We start from the raw sequence: 19,114 nt of genomic DNA, 5'->3' as shown, positions 1-19,114 counted from the left end.
AATATGTATTTTTAGACACAATAAGCCAGCAGTTTCTTTATTGCGACCGTAAGGTCGCAGTTTAGTATGAAAACCTCCACCGGCCGTCCGGCCGTCCGTCCGTCCGTCCGTCACACACGTCACACCTTTGCCCTGCTCAATGTATACGTGTAACGCCTGATACTGAGGTGATGTGTCACTGTGACATCACAGATACTGAGGTGATGTGTCACTGTGACATCACAGGTGAGATCGCAGTGATGTCAGATACTCAGAGCAGGGATCTCCATATTTAGGCATAAACAGGTGACATCACAGTGATGTCAGATACTCAGAGCAGGTATCTCCATATATGGGCATAAAATGGATTCTGTTAGGGATCTCCATACTGTATATGGGCATAAAAGGGATTAGTGATGTCAGATACTCAGAGCAGGGATCTCCATATATGGGCATAAAAGGGATTAGTGATGTCAGATACTCAGAGCAGGGATCTCCATATATGGGCATAAAAGGGATTCAGATGGAGATTCAACTTCAATGAGTAACAATGGCAAACTGTCAACTGCCCGTATGTCTTGATAATTGGTAAAACAAACTTTTGGCCTATTTGTGGCTTATCATCACATCCAACCATCTTAAGATACTCAGCTAGTGGGGAATGCTCTCTTCCCTGGTGAGAATTGCCCCTTTATATAGGGCTTGTTTGTGTATTGTATGACATCACGCCACATCATCAGCTGTGGACTCTGTGATGTCATCGTATCTCCATATATGGCCATCTCCGTATATGGAGATATAAGTCGTCCATGCCCAGGTATGGGCTGGTGAGGTCAGACTTTGTGTGATGGGTAGGTTATCTCCATATATGGAGATTCAACATTCCAGGTGTAACTATGGCTGCCCGTATGACGTGAGAGGTGGAGGCTGTGATATTTGTGGAGATAAGCGACCAACGGTCGCTTATCTCCCGATTAGGGAGTCTTACTGGTTGCTATTTACAGTAACACTTATAGCCCCCAATATCACATCCAACCATGAAAGGTTGAGTTGTATCTTGGGAATGGGCTTATTCTGTGTAAAATTACATATTTAGCCACTTGTACGCATGCCCCCAACCACTGAAATAAGAATCTCTAAAACAATAGAAAGAAGTAAATGAAATAATTTTAACACTCATCTCTCATTATTTAATTACAATTGGACCAAAGAAACTAAAAACAAATCTGTCTGGAGCCGCAAACAATTATAAAAGCCTTATATATTGTCGTTGTCGCGTGGAAACCTTGTACCGGTATGTCCAAAACTTTGTTTTGTATTTATCATTTACAAAATGAACTAAACTAGTGAAAACAGCCGATCTACAAGCACACAACGCCTCGCGGTGCGAGGCGTTGTGTGCTTGTAGATCGGCTGTTTTCACTACTTTTGTGCGACAGCCTTGTATGATGAAGCAGGGCTTTACTTAGCGAGAAAAAACCCCCGACAGTGACGATAAAAAAATCGTTAAAACAAAAAAGACATTTCCCCCCCCATTTCTTTCCATTTTAATACATTTTTTAAAAAGCTCCAGGGAGCCACTAGGGTGGCGCTAAAGAGCCGCATGCGGCTCTAGAGCCACGGGTTGCTGACCCCCGCCCTAAAGGATCCCATGGTGTGGACCAGTGATTTAGTCCTTTCTGTGAGTGACGGTGCACACTACTCCATTCTTAAGCTTGAGAGTGCCGGTGTCCAGGATGTCAAAAGACTGTCCAGGGACCGGGGTAAAGTCAAACCTCTGCAGCAGTTTTGCCATCACCAGCTTGGCCTCCATCTAAAAGCACACGCCAACAACAAGCTGATCAATGATGCGTGTGGATGTACAAGTGAGGTAATTAACACCAAATCTAAAAATACTTTGTTAACTGAGAAAATCTTTCAGATGTAAAATGTTTTCGTGACGGGTTTAGTGGCAACATTTCAGTCACAAAGCTGGAGCATGGTGAACCAGCCTGACTGAGTTATTTGCAAAACTAAGACTAAAACTAACAGAAATTATCATATAAACCTAAAGTTACTCAGTAATTAAGTACTAGCATGTGTGCATGTGTGTGTGTGTGTGTGTGTGTGTGTGTGTGTGTGTGTGTGTGTGTGTGTGTGTGTGTGTGTGTGTGTGTGTGTGTGTGTGTGTGTGAACACACCTGAGAAAAATTCTGTCCAATACATGATCGTGGTCCGAGAGAAAAGGGATAGTAGGTGTAGTAGGGCCTTGTAAAACAGATGACACACTCATTATTTACAGTGCATTTTACCTAAAGTGACACATAGTTTACCATGAAAAACGGCAGATCCTGTCCGTCAGTGACTCAGTCAGTCCGTAACACAGATTTTGGCAATTGTGTTAGTTGGAGTGCCTGGCCAAACTGAAGGCAGTGTTGCAAGGAACTGAATGGTTTGAATGGTAGTGGGGGATTGTTTCATTTTATTTTACCTTTATCCACACCTAGTTAACCACTTTCTACCTGCCATACATATATTTGGGTCATTACAGGTAAATGTTCAAAAAGGTAAAGAATTTGCCCATCTAATTGTGTTGCATCGCAAAGCGCTGCGAGTTTGTAGATTGGCTATATTCACCGCAAAATGCCCTTGTAAGACAAAGTAGAAAATAGGACTTAACTCATTAAACGCCTCAGAAATTAACGGATTAAAATATCCAGAGTGCCCCCCCCCCCACGGCCCCATTCACTACCGTTATCTTATTTTGAAGGCCAGAAGTCCACGCGCTGATTACTTCCGGTCTGACGTCATCGCATCCTGCGCCGGAACCGATCGTTGTTATGTGGTGCCATGCTGGATTGCATCGGAGTATTTATACATGTGTTATATAAGCGAGCATCTGCCTCCATCTTCGCTTCTAAAGTGTAGTTTTGAGATAATGGACATTAAAGATGAGATCCCCCGTCCACCTCAATGTTATGGGATGACTATTTTGTGCTCGTGGAGCCGTGATGATGACAAATCAGCGACGGATTTCGTCTCCGGAGGTTCCTCCATTCTACTCGGTATTGTACTCGCCGTTACAGTAATAATATATTACTTTTCGCGAGATATCTCGCGATCGGCACTACTAATACTCGAGTACTTTTCGCGAGACATCTCGCGATTGGCACTAAATCGGTTAAGTGAATAAATGTATTGCCATGCAAAACATTTTAATTGTTAGTGACTTACTTGGGAGAATCCGGGTGGAATCTGTCTGGATCAAACGTCAATGGGTCCTTAAAATGTTGCTCCAGTCTCCCGGCCACATAGGAACTGAACTGTGAATGTCAAGAGAAATCCAGTTGACATCTTTCAATAAAATTTAAATCACTATTATGTCGTCAGTACTTCAATCGCCTTCCAAGGACCCAGAACCATTGCTACCAGTATTCTAGCATGGGAACCTATCAGAAAGAGATGGCCTGATACCCATTTTAGCTTCCTTAAACCTTCAGTTGAAGACATGTTGCTTTACAGGAACAAGCATTCATAGCTACGAGACTTACAATGCAGACGGCGCCTCCAGGAATGGGTATTCCATTGATGACCATGTCTTTCTCTAGCTCGCGAGATGTCACTGGAGCAGGGGGATATATTCTGAGAGTTTCTTTTAATACCTGGGGGAAGTTGTAAGGAGGAGAAGTGAGGCAATTATTGTTTCAAATCCTAAGAGCAAGCTATATGCTTTAGCTATAGATAGAACAGGCAATGAACTGGTTCTATCAAAAGCGCCATTCCCACCGGGCACGATAACTATGAAGATAGACTGCCATCCACTTGACTTTTAACGATTATTTTTGATAGTGCTCATGTGTGAATGGCCCTTAACTCTGCTATATGTTGTGGCGTCTCGGTCTTTAACCGTACTTTTTATGAGTTGTGTTGCACAGAGGAGAGGTGGAGAGGGGGCAGAGGCACCCAGAGAAAGCAGCACCGGCCCTGGAGCTGTGTCACTGGAGGGCGGTGCTTGCCAATGAGCTTGGCTCATCAGTGTAATCAGAGGGCACCTGTGAGTGCCCTACCCCAAACACATAAGTAGGCTCTCTGGAGTAGGCTTCAGTTCTCCTCTCCTCTCCTCCTTCTGTGCAGCGGGAACACAACTCTACGGTAAGAGCCTTTCGGCCACAAAATTCCTTCCAGTCATTGTATATGGTTTAAAAACTTGAATAGTAATGGCAGTTTCTTTAATTCTCAGGCCGTAGGGCTGTCCCGCTCCAACCCTCGAGCCTGGCCTGGCATGCTTGCTTGATGATAAGAATGATGATGATGATGGCATGAGAATGGACGCTTATTTCCCCTGGAAAGGGAAGAACTTTTGTTGAGTATAAATACTCCCCCTTACCTTTGAGCTGAAGAGGCAATGGCCTGCCTGGGCTCCCATACTGAACTGAGTAAAAGTACTAACCTGGCCTGATCTGCTAAAGTATTCACTCACCTGGCCTGATCTGCTAAAGTATTCACTCACCTGGCCTGATATGCTAAAGTATTCGATTACCTACCCGTTTGGGTACTCACCTGGCCCTACCTGCTAAAGTACCCGAATACTTACCTGTCGGAGTACTTACCCGGCCTTACCTGCTAAAGTACTCGATTACTTGCCTGCCTGAATACTTACCTGGCCCTACCTGCTAAAGTACTTGATTACTTACCTGCCTGAATACTTACCTGGCCCTACCTGCTAAAGTACTCGATTACTCACCTGCCTAAGTACTCACCTGGCCCCTACTGCTAAAGTGCTGAAACCTACCTGATGTACTCACCTGCCCGGAAGTAACGGATTACTTACCTTGTGCCGCTCCTGACGCCCCTCCTGGAGGAAGGGCGCCTTACCGAAGTATCTGAGTATCCCCCCAGGTATCCGAGTAGCCGGCCCAAGTACTTACCCCCCTTTGTGTGCCTCCTGGCACCGCCCAGCCCAAAGACTGTTGTCTACCTTGTGTACTCTTTGATTTGAAAGCAATTTAAGTGACCTTTTGATGTCTCTCTATCTTTTCTAAATAAATACCGTATAAAACGGTTTAACCTGTGAACTTTGACTGGTCTCTTGCCTCCCGTACGCTACAATTGGTGGAGAATACGGGTAGGCTCGATTCACGCCAAAACCTCGCCATGGAGCACGCACAAGCCTTAACCGCGTTGCTCAAAAGTCAAACCGAGCTCCAAACTGCAGTTCGGGAGCTAATTACTAAAATGAATAGAGAGACAGCACAAGGTAGGCCCCCTGCTGAACTTTTGTCCAAATTGACCCCCGAAGATGACTTAGAGTCATATTTAGAATTGTTCGAGCGCACCGCGGCCCGGGAAAAGGCCGCCATTCTTGCCACCCAGGGCTACAGCATGCTGCCCCGCCAACAATTGGCGGGCCTTTTTCGAATTACGCAAAGTTGGCTCAGCAGCCCCGGTGGCCCCCCTGCTATTGAAAGGTTGGTGATCGACCGGTGCATACGAGCCCTACCCCCCGACGCCCGGCAGTACGCTGCCCGCGTCCGCCCCAGCTCAGTGGAAGAGCTGGTGGCCCTTTTGGAAAACCACAAAGTAAGCACAGAGATGATGAAAGGACCCAGCGGTGGTTGGAATCGAGCGCTCACGGAAGAGCGCACAGGGCGCGATCGAAAACGGCCCACCAACCGAGGCCGCTCGCCGCCCCGACCCCGCAGCCTTCCACCGGACCGGAGCGGTCGGAACCCACCCTCCAGGCGGTGCTACGTCTGTGGCCGGACGGACCACCTCTCCTGGACCTGCCCTGAGGCGGGCAAGGACGCCTACATGGCCACGGCGACGAGCGCGGAGCCCGGCCGTCCCTGCCTCCACTCTGGCTCTGGCCGGAGCCGCCAGACCCACATCCCGGTCCGAGTGGGGGGCGTCGACACCCAGGCTCTGTTGGACTCTGGCAGCGCCGTCACCCTGGTGAGACCCGACCTGGCCGGCGAGCCAGTGGGCACCACAGTTCCCATAACCTGCGTCCACGGCGACCTCAAGTTCTACCCAACGACGCAGATTAATGTACAGACCCCCCGTGGTGACGCCATCGTCGAAGCCGGAGTTGTCCCTAATCTACCGGTGCCCCTTCTCGTCGGCACGGACTGCCTGCTCTTCGACCGCTATTGGCCCCCCAACCCTCACCCACCGGCTCGGAACCAAGGACCGCGCCACGGCCGCCGCCGTACCACCTATGGGCCCCGGCTGGCCTGCCCAGCAATGGGCCTCCCCAGCGACGAGCCCCGCACCGATGCCTCCTCGGACGGGCCGGGGACGCCTGAAGAGGATGGACAAGATGGGGGTGAGCCACAAGCACAGAGCACGGAGCGCCGCCACCCCGCCCCGGAGAGCACCAACCAGGGCAACAGCGAGACGAGGCGCATGGAGCGCCGCCGAAACACACAGGCGAGTGCCACCTCGGGAGGTGGTGAGACGAGGCGCACGGAGCACAGCCGGCGAGCCAGGGAGAGCGCAACACCAGACAGCGGCGACACCTTCCATGAGTTCCCCGAAGCAAGCGACGAGCCCACCCCGAGACGAGGCGAATTCGCCACGGCGCAGTGGAACGACCCCAACTTGAAGATGGCCCGTGAGCGGGTTGTCGTCGTCAATGGGAAAAAGTGTGAGGGGGTGAGTCAACTTACGGTTCCATACTTTTCCATACTTAATGGTGTGCTATATCGTGTGGTGGACACTAGAGGGGGAGATCACGTAGAACAACTGTTAGTACCTGCCTCCTATGTCTCCCGTGTGTTGTACCTAGCGCACACTCACCAGCTCGGCGCGCACCTTGGTGTCACCAAAACGTATGACCGTATAGTTGCACGCTTTTATTGGCCGGGAATTAAGAGGGCTGTGGAAGACTTTTGTAGAAGCTGTCCGGAGTGTCAGCGCACAGCGCCAAAATCATTCCAGCGAAACCCACTCATTCCCCTGCCTATTATTGATGTACCCTTTGCTCGCATAGCCATGGACATAGTGGGCCCCCTCCCCAAGTCGGCCCGGGGACACCGCTACATATTGGTAATATTAGACTATGCCACCCGCTATCCAGAAGCGATTCCCCTGCGTGCTGCCACGGCCAAAGCCATAGCGCACAAGCTGCTAATGCTATTCAGCCGAGTGGGCATCGCCAAAGAAATCTTGACCGATCAGGGCACCTGCTTTATGTCCAGCGTTCTAAGCAATCTATATCGGTGGCTAAAAATAAAACGTATACGTACGTCTGTCTATCATGCTCAGACCGACGGTCTTGTGGAACGCTTTAATAAAAGTTTAAAGCATATGATGAAGAAATGAATTGATACAGATGGAAAAGACTGGGACCAGCTGCTGCCGTATGTGCTATTCGCCATACGAGAGGTGCCACAAGCCTCCACAGGCTTCTCCCCGTTTGAGCTATTGTATGGGCGTAGGCCGCGAGGTCTGCTAGATGTGGCAAAAGAGGCTTGGGAAAGCCAGCCATCCCCCCATCGATCGGTAATCGATCATGTTGAAAAGTTGCAGGAACGCGCCCGGAGAGTGTGGCCACTAGTCCGGGAGCATATGGAACAAGCGCAACAAGCGCAGGAGCGCACGTACAACCGTGGAGCTCGGCTCCGAGAGTTCAAGGTCGGAGACAAAGTTCTAGTGCTCCTTCCCACAAGTGAGTGTAAATTCCTTGCTAAATGGCATGGCCCCTACGAGGTCGAAGAGAAAGTAGGTCCTGTGAATTATAAAGTGAAACAGCCTGGAAGGCGAAAAGGAAAGGAAATGTATCATGTGAATATTCTGAAGCGCTGGCATGAGGCTGAGCCGCTACCGCCCCTTGCTCTACTAACATGTGACTTTCCCCAGGGGTCCCCACCTGTCCCGATCGGAGAAGAGCTGACCCCCGCCCAAGTGCAGGATCTGAAAGAACTAATATCCAGGTCCACTGATATTTTCTCCGAGCTCCCCGGACGTACCCGTGCCATTACGCACGACATCCACACCAGCCCGGGGAAAGTAGTCAGACAGCGGCCTTATCGCATCCCCGAGGCACGGAGGGTGGCGATAAAAGAAGAAGTCACAAAAATGCTAAAGCTCGGGGTGATTGAAGAGTCACACAGCCCCTGGTCTAGTCCAATTGTAATTGTCCCAAAGCCTGACGGCTCTCTCCGGTTTTGCAATGACTTCAGAAAATTAAATGAAATTTCCGCCTTCGATGCGTATCCCATGCCCCGGGTGGACGAGTTGATAGAACGGCTCGGTCCAGCCCGTTTTGTCAGCACCCTGGACCTCACGAAGGGCTATTGGCAAGTCCCGTTAACAGAGAGAGCTAAACCCAAAACCGCCTTTTCTACCCCCGAAGGCTTATACCAATACACGGTACTCCCGTTCGGCGTGCACGGCGCACCCGCCACCTTCCAGCGGCTAATGGATAGAGTCCTACGGCCCCACCGTGAGTACGCCGCCGCCTATTTGGACGATATTATTATCCACAGCTCCTCCTGGGAGCTCCACCTGTGCCATCTGGAAGCGGTGCTGGGCGCGCTGAGGCGAGCCGGCCTGACAGCCAACGCGAAAAAGTGTCGCATGGGGCTGAATGAAACTGACTACCTCGGCTTCACTATTGGCCGAGGGTGCGTCAAGCCGCAGCAGGGCAAAGTGGAAAAAATTTAAAATTGGCCTCGACCTGGCACCCAAAAACAACTAAAGTCGTATCTCGGCCTCATTGCATACTACCAAAAATTTATACAGAATTTTGCAGGCCCGCTCTATGAGATGACACGACAGATACACCCCAAGCGGCTGACCTGGACGAACGAAACGAACGCCGCCTTCGAGCGCTTGAAAAGCGCACTATGTCAGGAGCCTGTCTTGATTTCCCCTGACTTTAACAAACCTTTTCTCCTCCAAACAGACGCCTCTGGAACCGGGTTGGGAGCCGTGCTCGCCCAGGTTGTCGATGGAGATGAACACCCCATATTATTTGTGAGCAGAAAATGACTGTCCCATGAACGCAATTATGCGACGGTAGAAAAAGAATGTCTTGCGGTGAAGTGGGCGATACACCACCTCCAGTACTACCTGTGGGGGCGCTCTTTCACTTTGATTACAGATCATGCCCCCCTGAAATGGATGGCCCGTAATAAAGACACGAATGCCAGAGTGACCCGCTGGTTCTTGGAATTGCAGGACTACCACTTTACTGTGGAACACCGTCCGGGACGCCAGATTCCCCATGCTGACGCTCTCTCCAGATTATACGAAGAGGATGTAAATGAAGCTTCCGGTGGTACCGGCAAGCTTAGGGGGCGGATGTGTGGCGTCTCGGTCTCTAACCGTACTTTTTATGAGTTGTGTTGCACAGAGGAGAGGTGGAGAGGGGGCAGAGGCACCCAGAGAAAGCAGCACCGGCCCTGGAGCTGTGTCACTGGAGGGCGGTGCTTGCCAATGAGCTTGGCTCATCAGTGTAATCAGAGGGCACCTGTGAGTGCCCTACCCCAAACACATAAGTAGGCTCTCTGGAGTGTTAGGCTTCAGTTCTCCTCTCCTCTCCTCCTTCTGTGCAGCGGGAACACAACTCTACGGTAAGAGCCTTTCGGCCACACAATTCCTTCCAGTCATTGTATATGGTTTAAAAACTTGAATAGTAATGGCAGTTTCTTTAATTCTCAGGCCGTAGGGCTGTCCCGCTCCAACCCTCGAGCCTGGCCTGGCATGCTTGCTTGATGATAAGAATGATGATGATGATGGCATGAGAATGGACGCTTATTTCCCCTGGAAAGGGAAGAACTTTTGTTGAGTATAAATACTCCCCCTTACCTTTGAGCTGAAGAGGCAATGGCCTGCCTGGGCTCCCATACTGAACTGAGTAAAAGTACTAACCTGGCCTGATCTGCTAAAGTATTCACTCACCTGGCCTGATCTGCTAAAGTATTCACTCACCTGGCCTGATATGCTAAAGTATTCGATTACCTACCCGTTTGGGTACTCACCTGGCCCTACCTGCTAAAGTACCCGAATACTTACCTGTCGGAGTACTTACCCGGCCTTACCTGCTAAAGTACTCGATTACTTGCCTGCCTGAATACTTACCTGGCCCTACCTGCTAAAGTACTTGATTACTTACCTGCCTGAATACTTACCTGGCCCTACCTGCTAAAGTACTCGATTACTCACCTGCCTAAGTACTCACCTGGCCCCTACTGCTAAAGTGCTGAAACCTACCTGATGTACTCATCTGCCCGGAAGTAACGGATTACTTACCTTGTGCCGCTCCTGACGCCCCTCCTGGAGGAAGGGCGCCTTACCGAAGTATCTGAGTATCCCCCCAGGTATCCGAGTAGCCGGCCCAAGTACTTACCCCCCTTTGTGTGCCTCCTGGCACCGCCCAGCCCAAAGACTGTTGCCTACCTTGTGTACTCTTTGATTTGAAAGCAATTTAAGTTACCTTTTGATGTCTCTCTATCTTTTCTAAATAAATACCGTATAAAACGGTTTAACCTGTGAACTTTGACTGGTCTCTTGCCTCCCGTACGTTACAATGTATGTACCTGTGAGAGGTAGGTCAGTTTGCCCAGGTCATCGTAGGTAATCTCACGCTTCATTCCGATAACATCATCCACCTCTTTCTTTGCTCTGAGAAATCAGGTGGGACAGAAAAGGCTTACCCAAATTTTACTCTGTTACATGACTGATGACTCTATCACTTAACCAAAATGACGTACTGTATTTCCAACACTGTTCAGTTGAAAAGAACAAAATGTCTGTAAAGCAAAAGTGTTGTGCGACAGTAAAAAGTATACATTTGTATTATGAGCACTAAACTCTAAAATGGACCACAAGAAAAACAAAAGAAATAAGTTATTGTGTGCTCTCCTTAATTCTTATGCAACAGAGGGTGTTCAATGCAATATGCTTGAGGTCGCCTGTTTTGAAAAGTTGGACTCACAGACCTGTGTTAAAACAGATTTAATGGTGAAATCCTGTATTGCAATCAGATAATTCTGTGGTGGTCATGAAATGCACTCTTCTTAAAAACTAAAAACTAAAAACATCAAAAGAAACAAACAGGACGTTCTTTTAGAAGAGGCCTTTTGGCAGCGAAGGGGAGTAATCTGTATTCTGGATGGAGACTTGCATGCAAAGGAACCTCTCACAGACGATCCCTGGACTGACTTTTTCAAAACACAGCCTCGGGCATATGGTATACTTGAGGAAGAGTTGAGAGTGAGACAGTTAATTAATACACAGATATTTCCTGGTTATTTTATGCCATGACATAGTAGACATGTTATAATAGTGTCAAAGTTGAGCAAGTGAACACAAGTCTTACTTCTGTAGTATGTCAGGGTGTCTTCCTAGCTCCATGATGCAAAAGCCAAGTTGATTAGAAGTTGTTTCTGACCCTAAAAAAGATGAAATATTAATACTTTAACCGATAACATAAGACAAACACTGGCTACCCCCGGTGTCCCTATTGGGGGGGTAGGCCTATAGGTGGAAATTGTCAAAAGATTTCAAAAAGTTGTATGGCTCATTTCTAGTCAACTGCCATAGAACCCAAAGCACTTTACAATGTACTACACTACACATTCACACCCCAACAGTGGAGTCAGCCACAAAGGGCACCTGCCTGAACTTTGGAAAGGCCAGGGTTAGGGGTTCAATGTCTCAAGGATACTTCAACTCACCTTCTTTCATTGAGCTTAAAGGAAGTTTTTTAATAAAAGCAAAGGATATTACAAACTATTTTAATGACCATTTTACAGACAGTTTGATAACTCATTTGCAGTGGTGAGTGCACCATCCAATAGAAATGAACACGTGGTGTGAGCATTATTGTCTTGAATATTTATTTTTTGTAAGACTGTAGTACATGTTTTTATTATGTTGTGTTATGTACCGGTATAGTATTATGTATTGTTATGTTTTTTGGACCTCAGGAAGAGTAGCTGCTACTTTGGTGGCAGCTAATGGGGATCTGTATGAATAAAGAATAAAGAACATGAAACAAGGAGGAGCCAGGGATCAGACCAAGAACCTCCCGATTCCAAGACAGCTGCACTACCTCCTGAGACGGTAACATGTCATTAGGTCGAACTCCCTTTGGTTCGACCACCCAAACCTAACCTTAACCCCAACCCTAACCTCAGTAAAACTATGCCTAAACCTAAACTTAACCCTAACCCTAACCTCAGTCGACCCAACAGGAGTTCAACCTATGGGGCAGTCCCCCCTGAGACACTGCCGCCCATATTGTTTTCAAAAATAGTAAAAACGGCACGCTAAAATTAAGCTCACAAGGCATTGCTATAAAGCAATATGCTGTTGTAATAATAATGATAATAATAATAATAATAATACAACTTTATTATGTAGAGACTCACCTGCAATGAAGAATGTCATAAAGTTGTCCACCATCTGTTCTTCATCCTCTTTATCCATGCTTTCCTCTGTAATATAAAATAAAGTGAGCTAAAGCTGCAACCCATTAACCTTTTCAGTGAGTTCATTTTTATTTTGACCAAACTATTTGAGTTGGTCTCCCTGCTCTTCTATAGACGGGTTTCTGGTCCACGTCACGTTTGATTCGGTACCAAAATTAGCCAATGAAACCAGGCTTAACCAGCGCTCCCCAAAACAACAGGTTTGGGGATTGGACGGACTGATTACATGATACAGTCACCTGTGCATTTAGTCTCAATGTTTGTAAACAAGAAACCCGTCTATTGATCCTGTGTTTGGGTAGGATCACTACTGGTTGACAAGATGTACTGCATGACAGTCAAGGTTCAATTCCCAGGTAGAACATAAAAGATTGCTGTTTTAATGGGTGCAGTAAGTAATATCAATGCTGATTAATACCTACCAAAATAAGATCCAAATCCAAATTGTTATTAGGACGATATGGACAAAATCTACATTGTGACAACAATATTGTATTGTGACGATATCATAGTTTTTTATGTAAAAAAATCCCAATCTCATATCACAATATTGATATAATGTTACATTTCCCAGCCCTAAGGTTTATTGTAAATTATAAAAAGAATTGCAACCTTTGCCAGCAGTTTTAATGATCTGTGTGAGGATGTCCTTGGGCACTTCTTCACCATTGTGTATGGCGACCTTTCTGTCGTTAATCCACTTTGCTCCTGTGGTCCGCAGAAACTGTACGGCCTCCTTCACCTCACTGATAAATGCCCAGTTCTTTGGGTTGTACTGGAAAAGGCCAGAGTTTTAGGGTTCAAACTCATGAATATGGTACACTGATTCATGACTATCTTTGCAATTAATCCCAGGTAAATGTGCCATGTATGCATACCTGAAATAAGACGTCTCGGATATGCACAACCAAACCCTTCAGGCAGAGCTCCATGGATTTGGGGAATGGTGACTCAGCTTTCCTCAGTAGGTCTAAATCCACCCCAAATGCAACCTTCATTTTAAACAAAAGAGGGCACAGAGATAAAGGAATTTATACTTATATTTTGTTTTGAATTCATATTTATACACTTATACATCATATGTCCATTGTCTCCGGACTCTCCTCCATAAACGGTGGGCTCCCCTTTATCCCTGGCTTTTTAAAATCTTCTCACACCCTTTTTTCAAACTTTATTTACCCAGGGAGGTACAGTAGATAAGCTAGGGGGATTATTTTCAGCCACGCCCTGCAAGCACGCACACACACGCACGCACGCACGCACGCACGCACGCACGCACGCACGCACGCACGCACGCGCACACACACACACACACACACACACACACACACACACACACACACACACACACACACACACAAAACTTACAATGGGCCTGGTCTACAAGATACATCTACAAAATAAATCTTTTAATAAAGATTCACTACACTTCATTGACACCCATGTCTAACTACTTCAAAAACGTAGTAGTAACGTCCACAATCACAACACAGATTTTGTGGAGCTCCACAAATCACGTTCAACCCAGATTTGGCTCAAGCCAAGGGGTTAATTTTATTCTCCTGCCATGCAAAAAAAATATGGAATGCCTTACAGTCATAAAGAAGTGTGAATCCTTACCCTTCTTCAAGCCTGCTTTTCCTGAAGAAAGGCATGGCCTGCTAATTAAGTCTACAAATGTATATGACATTAAGGTGATCTACTGATGTGTACATCTATCTGTTTTAATGTATGTATTTGGTTGAGATAGATGCTGTGAAACAGGATATATTAGGACCACTAAGGGCACTTTACCTGGGTAATAACCTCAAGTGTAACATCGTTGAGTATGTCGAGCATGTTGACATCTGTTTTGCTATTTGCAGCTTCTTCAAGTTTATCCATGAACTTCTCTGAGGTGTCATTGAAGGTGCCTGTCAAACCTCTAAGGTATCTAGAAGGGGGGAAAAAAAGCTGAAAATAGCTCAGCACATATTCTTATACATTATGCGTTTGATGGTGTTTCCGGCTCATGAATTGGCAATAAACTATTGGATAGTGTGAATAACATTCAGCAGGCATACATTCTAGAATCTAGAATTCTATGTACCGTAGATAGATTATGTTGGAATTCTGGTAAATGAGAAATCGTCTGTGCACTTTGTACATCGCTGTCATACTTTTAGTTAGGTAAAATTAGCCGAAAGTTAAACCAATCTGGGAACAACATCAATATCTTTCTTCACAAATGTGTTCATAAAGGTGTCTACTATCACCTCTGAACTTTCTCAATCACAACTCCCTTGGGGAACTTTGTGGGAACCAATCAAAGTTGGGGGTATCGGGATACCTGGGCCTGGGATTAAAGGGGATAAAATGAAAAGAAAATGCCAATATGAGCATATGGGGTGTGTAATTAGGGTATTCTCGGGCTGCTGAATCCATTCCAACCATTAGTTTTCAGTTTAAATGACTCCTTGGCCATAAAATAGACCTAATTGGCTAAGGCTTAGCCAATCATGTCATTCGAGTTCACCCGTCCCTGTGCTTAAACCCTTTTGAGTGTTCCTTGTCAGATTGTATCATGTTATCATGTGTGTCATGATGTGCGCTTACCCACCTGATCTTGAATAGTTTTCATGAATTCAAACCCTACTCCAACCATTTTTTTTTATTGCCAATATTATGTCTCATGGACACAAAAAGGTAGTTTGTTGTGGCCTATTTTATGGCCAAGGAGTCATTTTTACTGATAACTAATGGTTGGAATGGATTCAGCAGCCCCAAAATACCCTAATTACACACCTCATACGTTCATATTGGCCATTTTTCATTTTTTCCCCCTTTAATCCCAGGCCCACGGGATACCCCTAACTTTGATTGGCTCCCACAAAGTTCCCCAAGGGAGTTGTGATTGAGAAAGTTCAGAGGTGATAGTAGACACCTTTATGAACACATTTGTGAAGAAAGATATTGATTTTGATTTAGTTCCCAGATTGGTTTAACTTTTGGCTAATTTGACCTAACTATTTGTTTTCTATGACAATCCTGCATGCCACCACACACTTGTTTTGGGGCTTTTAGAACGCAATTAGAACGCCTTCACTTTGGACTGCCCTGCTAGAGGAAACCGGGCTCACTGAAGAAGTGCCTTGTTTTAAATCTCTTCTTAAAATACATTTAAGTGTTTTAATGCTTAATTCCTATTTTAATTTACTCTGGTTGTCTACTATGCACATGTAGTCTCTACACTACATGTGTATTTTATTCATTGTGTAGAAACATTACTGCAATTGTTTAAAATCATAAATTTTACTGTTCTGAACTGGTTACCCACATGCTGAAGCCCTCATAATACTACTGTAGGCTGAGTATAATCGTAAATTGGAAGATGAGCAGATAGGCTAGCTTCCATTATGTTCCTTTACAAAAGTTAAATGTTATGGCGTCAACCAGGCCCCCAGAACGTCCAGGAAAAGATGAAGCCGCCCAAAGGCTGGAACTGCAGGCGGGGCGAAATACATGCATGAGCAAAATAACGCGCAGCTGGGGTTTACACTAGGGCATTCACGAATAGTGATTTTTAGTATTCTAATTATTCGACCTCAAAGTATTCGAATAGTCGAATATTCGACAGGACTGGCCAAACTGACCAAACTGTCAAATATTAAGTAAGCAAGAGGCGAACATTGTGAAAATAGCCGATCTACATGCTCACAACGTTGTGAGCATGTGGATCTGCTATTTTCACAATATTTATCTGCGGAACCGAGTCACATTAAATGTAATACCTAGAATTCCAAGTGCTTGTCTTATAACTTCCTATCAAGCCGAGCTTTATAAATCATGAAGAAATATATATATTTTTAAAGACAAAACAATAAAAAAATAAAAAATACGCTAATATTCGACTTCGGTGAACAAAGTTGAATAGTGACTTTGATATTCGAATAGTAGAATATTTGGTGAATGCCCTAGTTTACACAGAGCGCTCGCTCATTCATGAATCTTTTCAGGAATAATTCAAGAATAATTCAAAAATATAACTCAATGGTGTCAACAGCTGAGATGGCACTGATGGATGGTCTTATGATTCTGTCAGGAGTCATCCTTGAACTTTTCATGGCTGTGCATGTTTTTTTTCCACTCTTCACGTTCCCCAAGGTGTTAACCCATAGGTATATCCTGACCTGAACTAAGTGAATTGCAGAGATGTCTTACAGGCTGCTGAAGGCCGGGTTCATTATGCGTCGCTGTTTGTACCATTGGTCATGGTTCGTTGATGAGAGCAGGCCACTGCCAAGGAACCTTGTGGACAATGTAGAGAGATAAAATAGTCATCTAGATTACTCTTTATCGCCCACACCCACGCCATGTAGCCTTATAGGAAGGTGACCCTATGAAGTGTGTGTGTGTGTGTGTGTGTGTGTGTGTGTGTGTGTGTGTGTGTGTGTGTGTGTGTGTGTGTGTGTGTGTGTTTGTGTGTGTGTGTGTGTGTGTGTGTCAGACAAAGCCACTCCTTGGAAGCGGCTTGATCACCACTTCAAAAACAGGGCATAATGGAGAAGATTTACTGTGGACCTCGCCCAGGACTCACTGTATACAGTACATACAATAGCACTAGTGACTAGGGTAAAGTTTAAAGCCTGATTCATACTACGTCATATGACGGAGCCTTGCTCTTACTGTACTTACTGTACTCTGTACTCTGTTCTTGTTTTTTCTTTTTATCTTTTTCATACTTCTCTGTAACTTTGTAAATAACCTTATACTGCTGTGCTGCCTCTGGGCAACACATTTTCCCCCTTGGGATAATAAAGGTATCTATCTATCTATCTATCTATCTATCTATCTATCATAAATTAGGATTCAAGAAGAAGCACTAACAAATCATTTCCTTATTATATTTCGTAGTTCCAGCACTGCTCTTCATATTGTGAACACATGGTATTTATTGTAATACTGTACTTCAACAAGGCTGTCCTAAAGGATTATCTTTCCTGGATTATTAAATGACTGTACCTCAGCCCAAACATAGTGGAAAGCCGCTTGTAGATCAATTTATCTTTGAGGTACTTTGAGGACATGAGGATTTCCTGCAACAAAGAACAATAAAAGAGGGACAAATCCAAAGAATCTGTTTTTTTTTTATCCAAAAAGTGTATACTAAAAGTGAACACTAACTAAAAGTGAAGTGAACACAACATCACTGGGGTTTGCTTTTCATGTGTCTAATGGTCAATGCCCATACCTTGGTAGCCTCTGGACAATACAGACCCAGCATAGCTTTACTCAAATTGTTGATCCTGTACACTGGTCCATAGATCTGAGACCTGTAGAGAGCAGTGTGCAGGTGATGTTTGATGTAGTTAAAGCCTACATATCAATTTAATTCATATTCAGTATTAATATCTACTCTCCCCCTCCCCCCTCCCTCACAGTAAATGTGAACTTTTCCTCAGAGGTGGGAAGTCTGATGAGGCGAGGTACGGTAGCTGCCATATAGACTCATAACTCATAAGATGATTTTTTTTTTTTTTTTTTTAAACAATATGTTTATTTTGTTTTTTTCCTTTTTTAAACACACACAAAACCACATATAGGCCTGCAATACAATAAAAATGAAAAAATTCTCACCATTCCAAGAATTGGTCGTGTACATTTCCTTTTTTCGTTGCCTTAATTAGTGACGGCATATGTCCGAGGAAAAAACTGTTTGGGGAGAAATATGTGAATACAATTATTATTAGGCGGCCTATATGGGTATACACCGCGAAGTGAGAACAAACAAACGAATAACATTACCTGTCTCTTGGTGGTCCAGGGATGTGATCATACTTCCAATGACTGTATTTGATAAGAATACAAAGCCGGATAAATGCCACTAAAATAAAAACAGACAGAAACAAAAGTGCATAACCGCAAAAGCACGAAATGAGATGAAAAACCCCCATGCTTGATGCTTCACTACAAAATTGTAGTAGAGCTGGACAGTGTTTACGAGTGCGACATAAGTAGCCAGGCGCGGCTTTCTAATGACCTCATAGTGGCCTCACTTGGGGGGCAGTTCCCCTGACTTGACCGCCTACGCCCAGAGTGTATATAAGAGAGTTACGTCACTTACGTCGACTCCCATAGTAAGCGTGGAAAGCCTATTTACTCTATGGTGGGAAGCTTACGCATGCGCACTTGCGCACGCATGGAGCCTGTTCTCATTCCTAGCTAGCCTCTGCTGCTCTTCAGCCCGTCCGCCCCCACTATAGCCGAGGTATTTTCAATCACTGGTAAGTAGACGAAATCACGTCTTTTTCACCCTTTTAACGCATTCACACATTCACGAGAGGCCCGTGAATGCGTTAAAAGGGTGAAAAAGACGTGATTTCGTCTACTTACCAGTGATTGAAAATACCTCGGCTATAGTGGGGGCGGACGGGCAGGAGAGCAGCAGGGCCTCGATAAGAATGAGAACAGGCTCCATGCGACGCCACTTCCGGTCTGCGGCGAGTTCAAAGCGTGACGTAACTCTCTTATATACACTCTGCCTACGCCTTCAGAATTCTGATTGATTAATTATAATTTCAACGAAAACCTGCCTGGCTGGAGCTGATACACTCCACCCACTCCACTGAGTGGAAGTTTTTCCAAGAACGGGTTTGTGGCTTCGGTCCATAAATGCTTCAGTTTGATAAATCAGGTTACGGAAACGTAACATTCGAGATATTCATACAGAAATGTTA

At 45.5% G+C, this 19,114-nt stretch overlaps 1 protein-coding gene across 3 annotated transcripts; it reads right to left on the bottom strand.

The window, feature by feature from the left end:
* Window positions 1–1,394: 1,394 nt before the first annotated feature.
* LOC308301236 (cholesterol 24-hydroxylase-like) lies at window positions 1,395–18,394 on the bottom strand. Of its 3 annotated transcripts, XM_080745141.1 has the most exons (15): window positions 18,183–18,394; window positions 18,015–18,089; window positions 17,629–17,710; window positions 17,400–17,473; window positions 16,599–16,685; window positions 14,193–14,331; window positions 13,277–13,390; window positions 13,011–13,173; window positions 12,339–12,404; window positions 11,285–11,357; window positions 10,503–10,587; window positions 3,510–3,620; window positions 3,193–3,281; window positions 2,160–2,226; window positions 1,396–1,792 (listed from the first exon to the last, which is right to left on the bottom strand). In XM_080745141.1, exons 1-15 carry the CDS (start codon window positions 18,329–18,331, stop codon window positions 1,649–1,651), a joined length of 1,518 nt encoding a protein of 505 aa, XP_080601267.1. In that variant the 5' UTR covers window positions 18,332–18,394; the 3' UTR covers window positions 1,396–1,648. The 3 variants fall into 3 exon arrangements, with proteins under 3 accessions (XP_080601268.1, XP_080601267.1, XP_080601269.1); XM_080745142.1 differs by lacking the exon at window positions 3,510–3,620 and having other exon boundaries at window positions 1,395–1,792; XM_080745143.1 differs by lacking the exons at window positions 17,400–17,473; window positions 17,629–17,710.
* Between the last annotated feature and the right edge of the window lie 720 nt (window positions 18,395–19,114).

The sequence above is a fragment of the Nannobrachium achirus genome, assembly GCF_963921795.1.
Source record: "Nannobrachium achirus genome assembly, chromosome: 16".
Classification (NCBI taxonomy): domain Eukaryota; kingdom Metazoa; phylum Chordata; class Actinopteri; order Myctophiformes; family Myctophidae; genus Nannobrachium; species Nannobrachium achirus.
The sequence above is the reverse complement of the archived record's forward strand: the minus strand, read 5'-3'. Positions and strand labels throughout refer to the sequence as shown.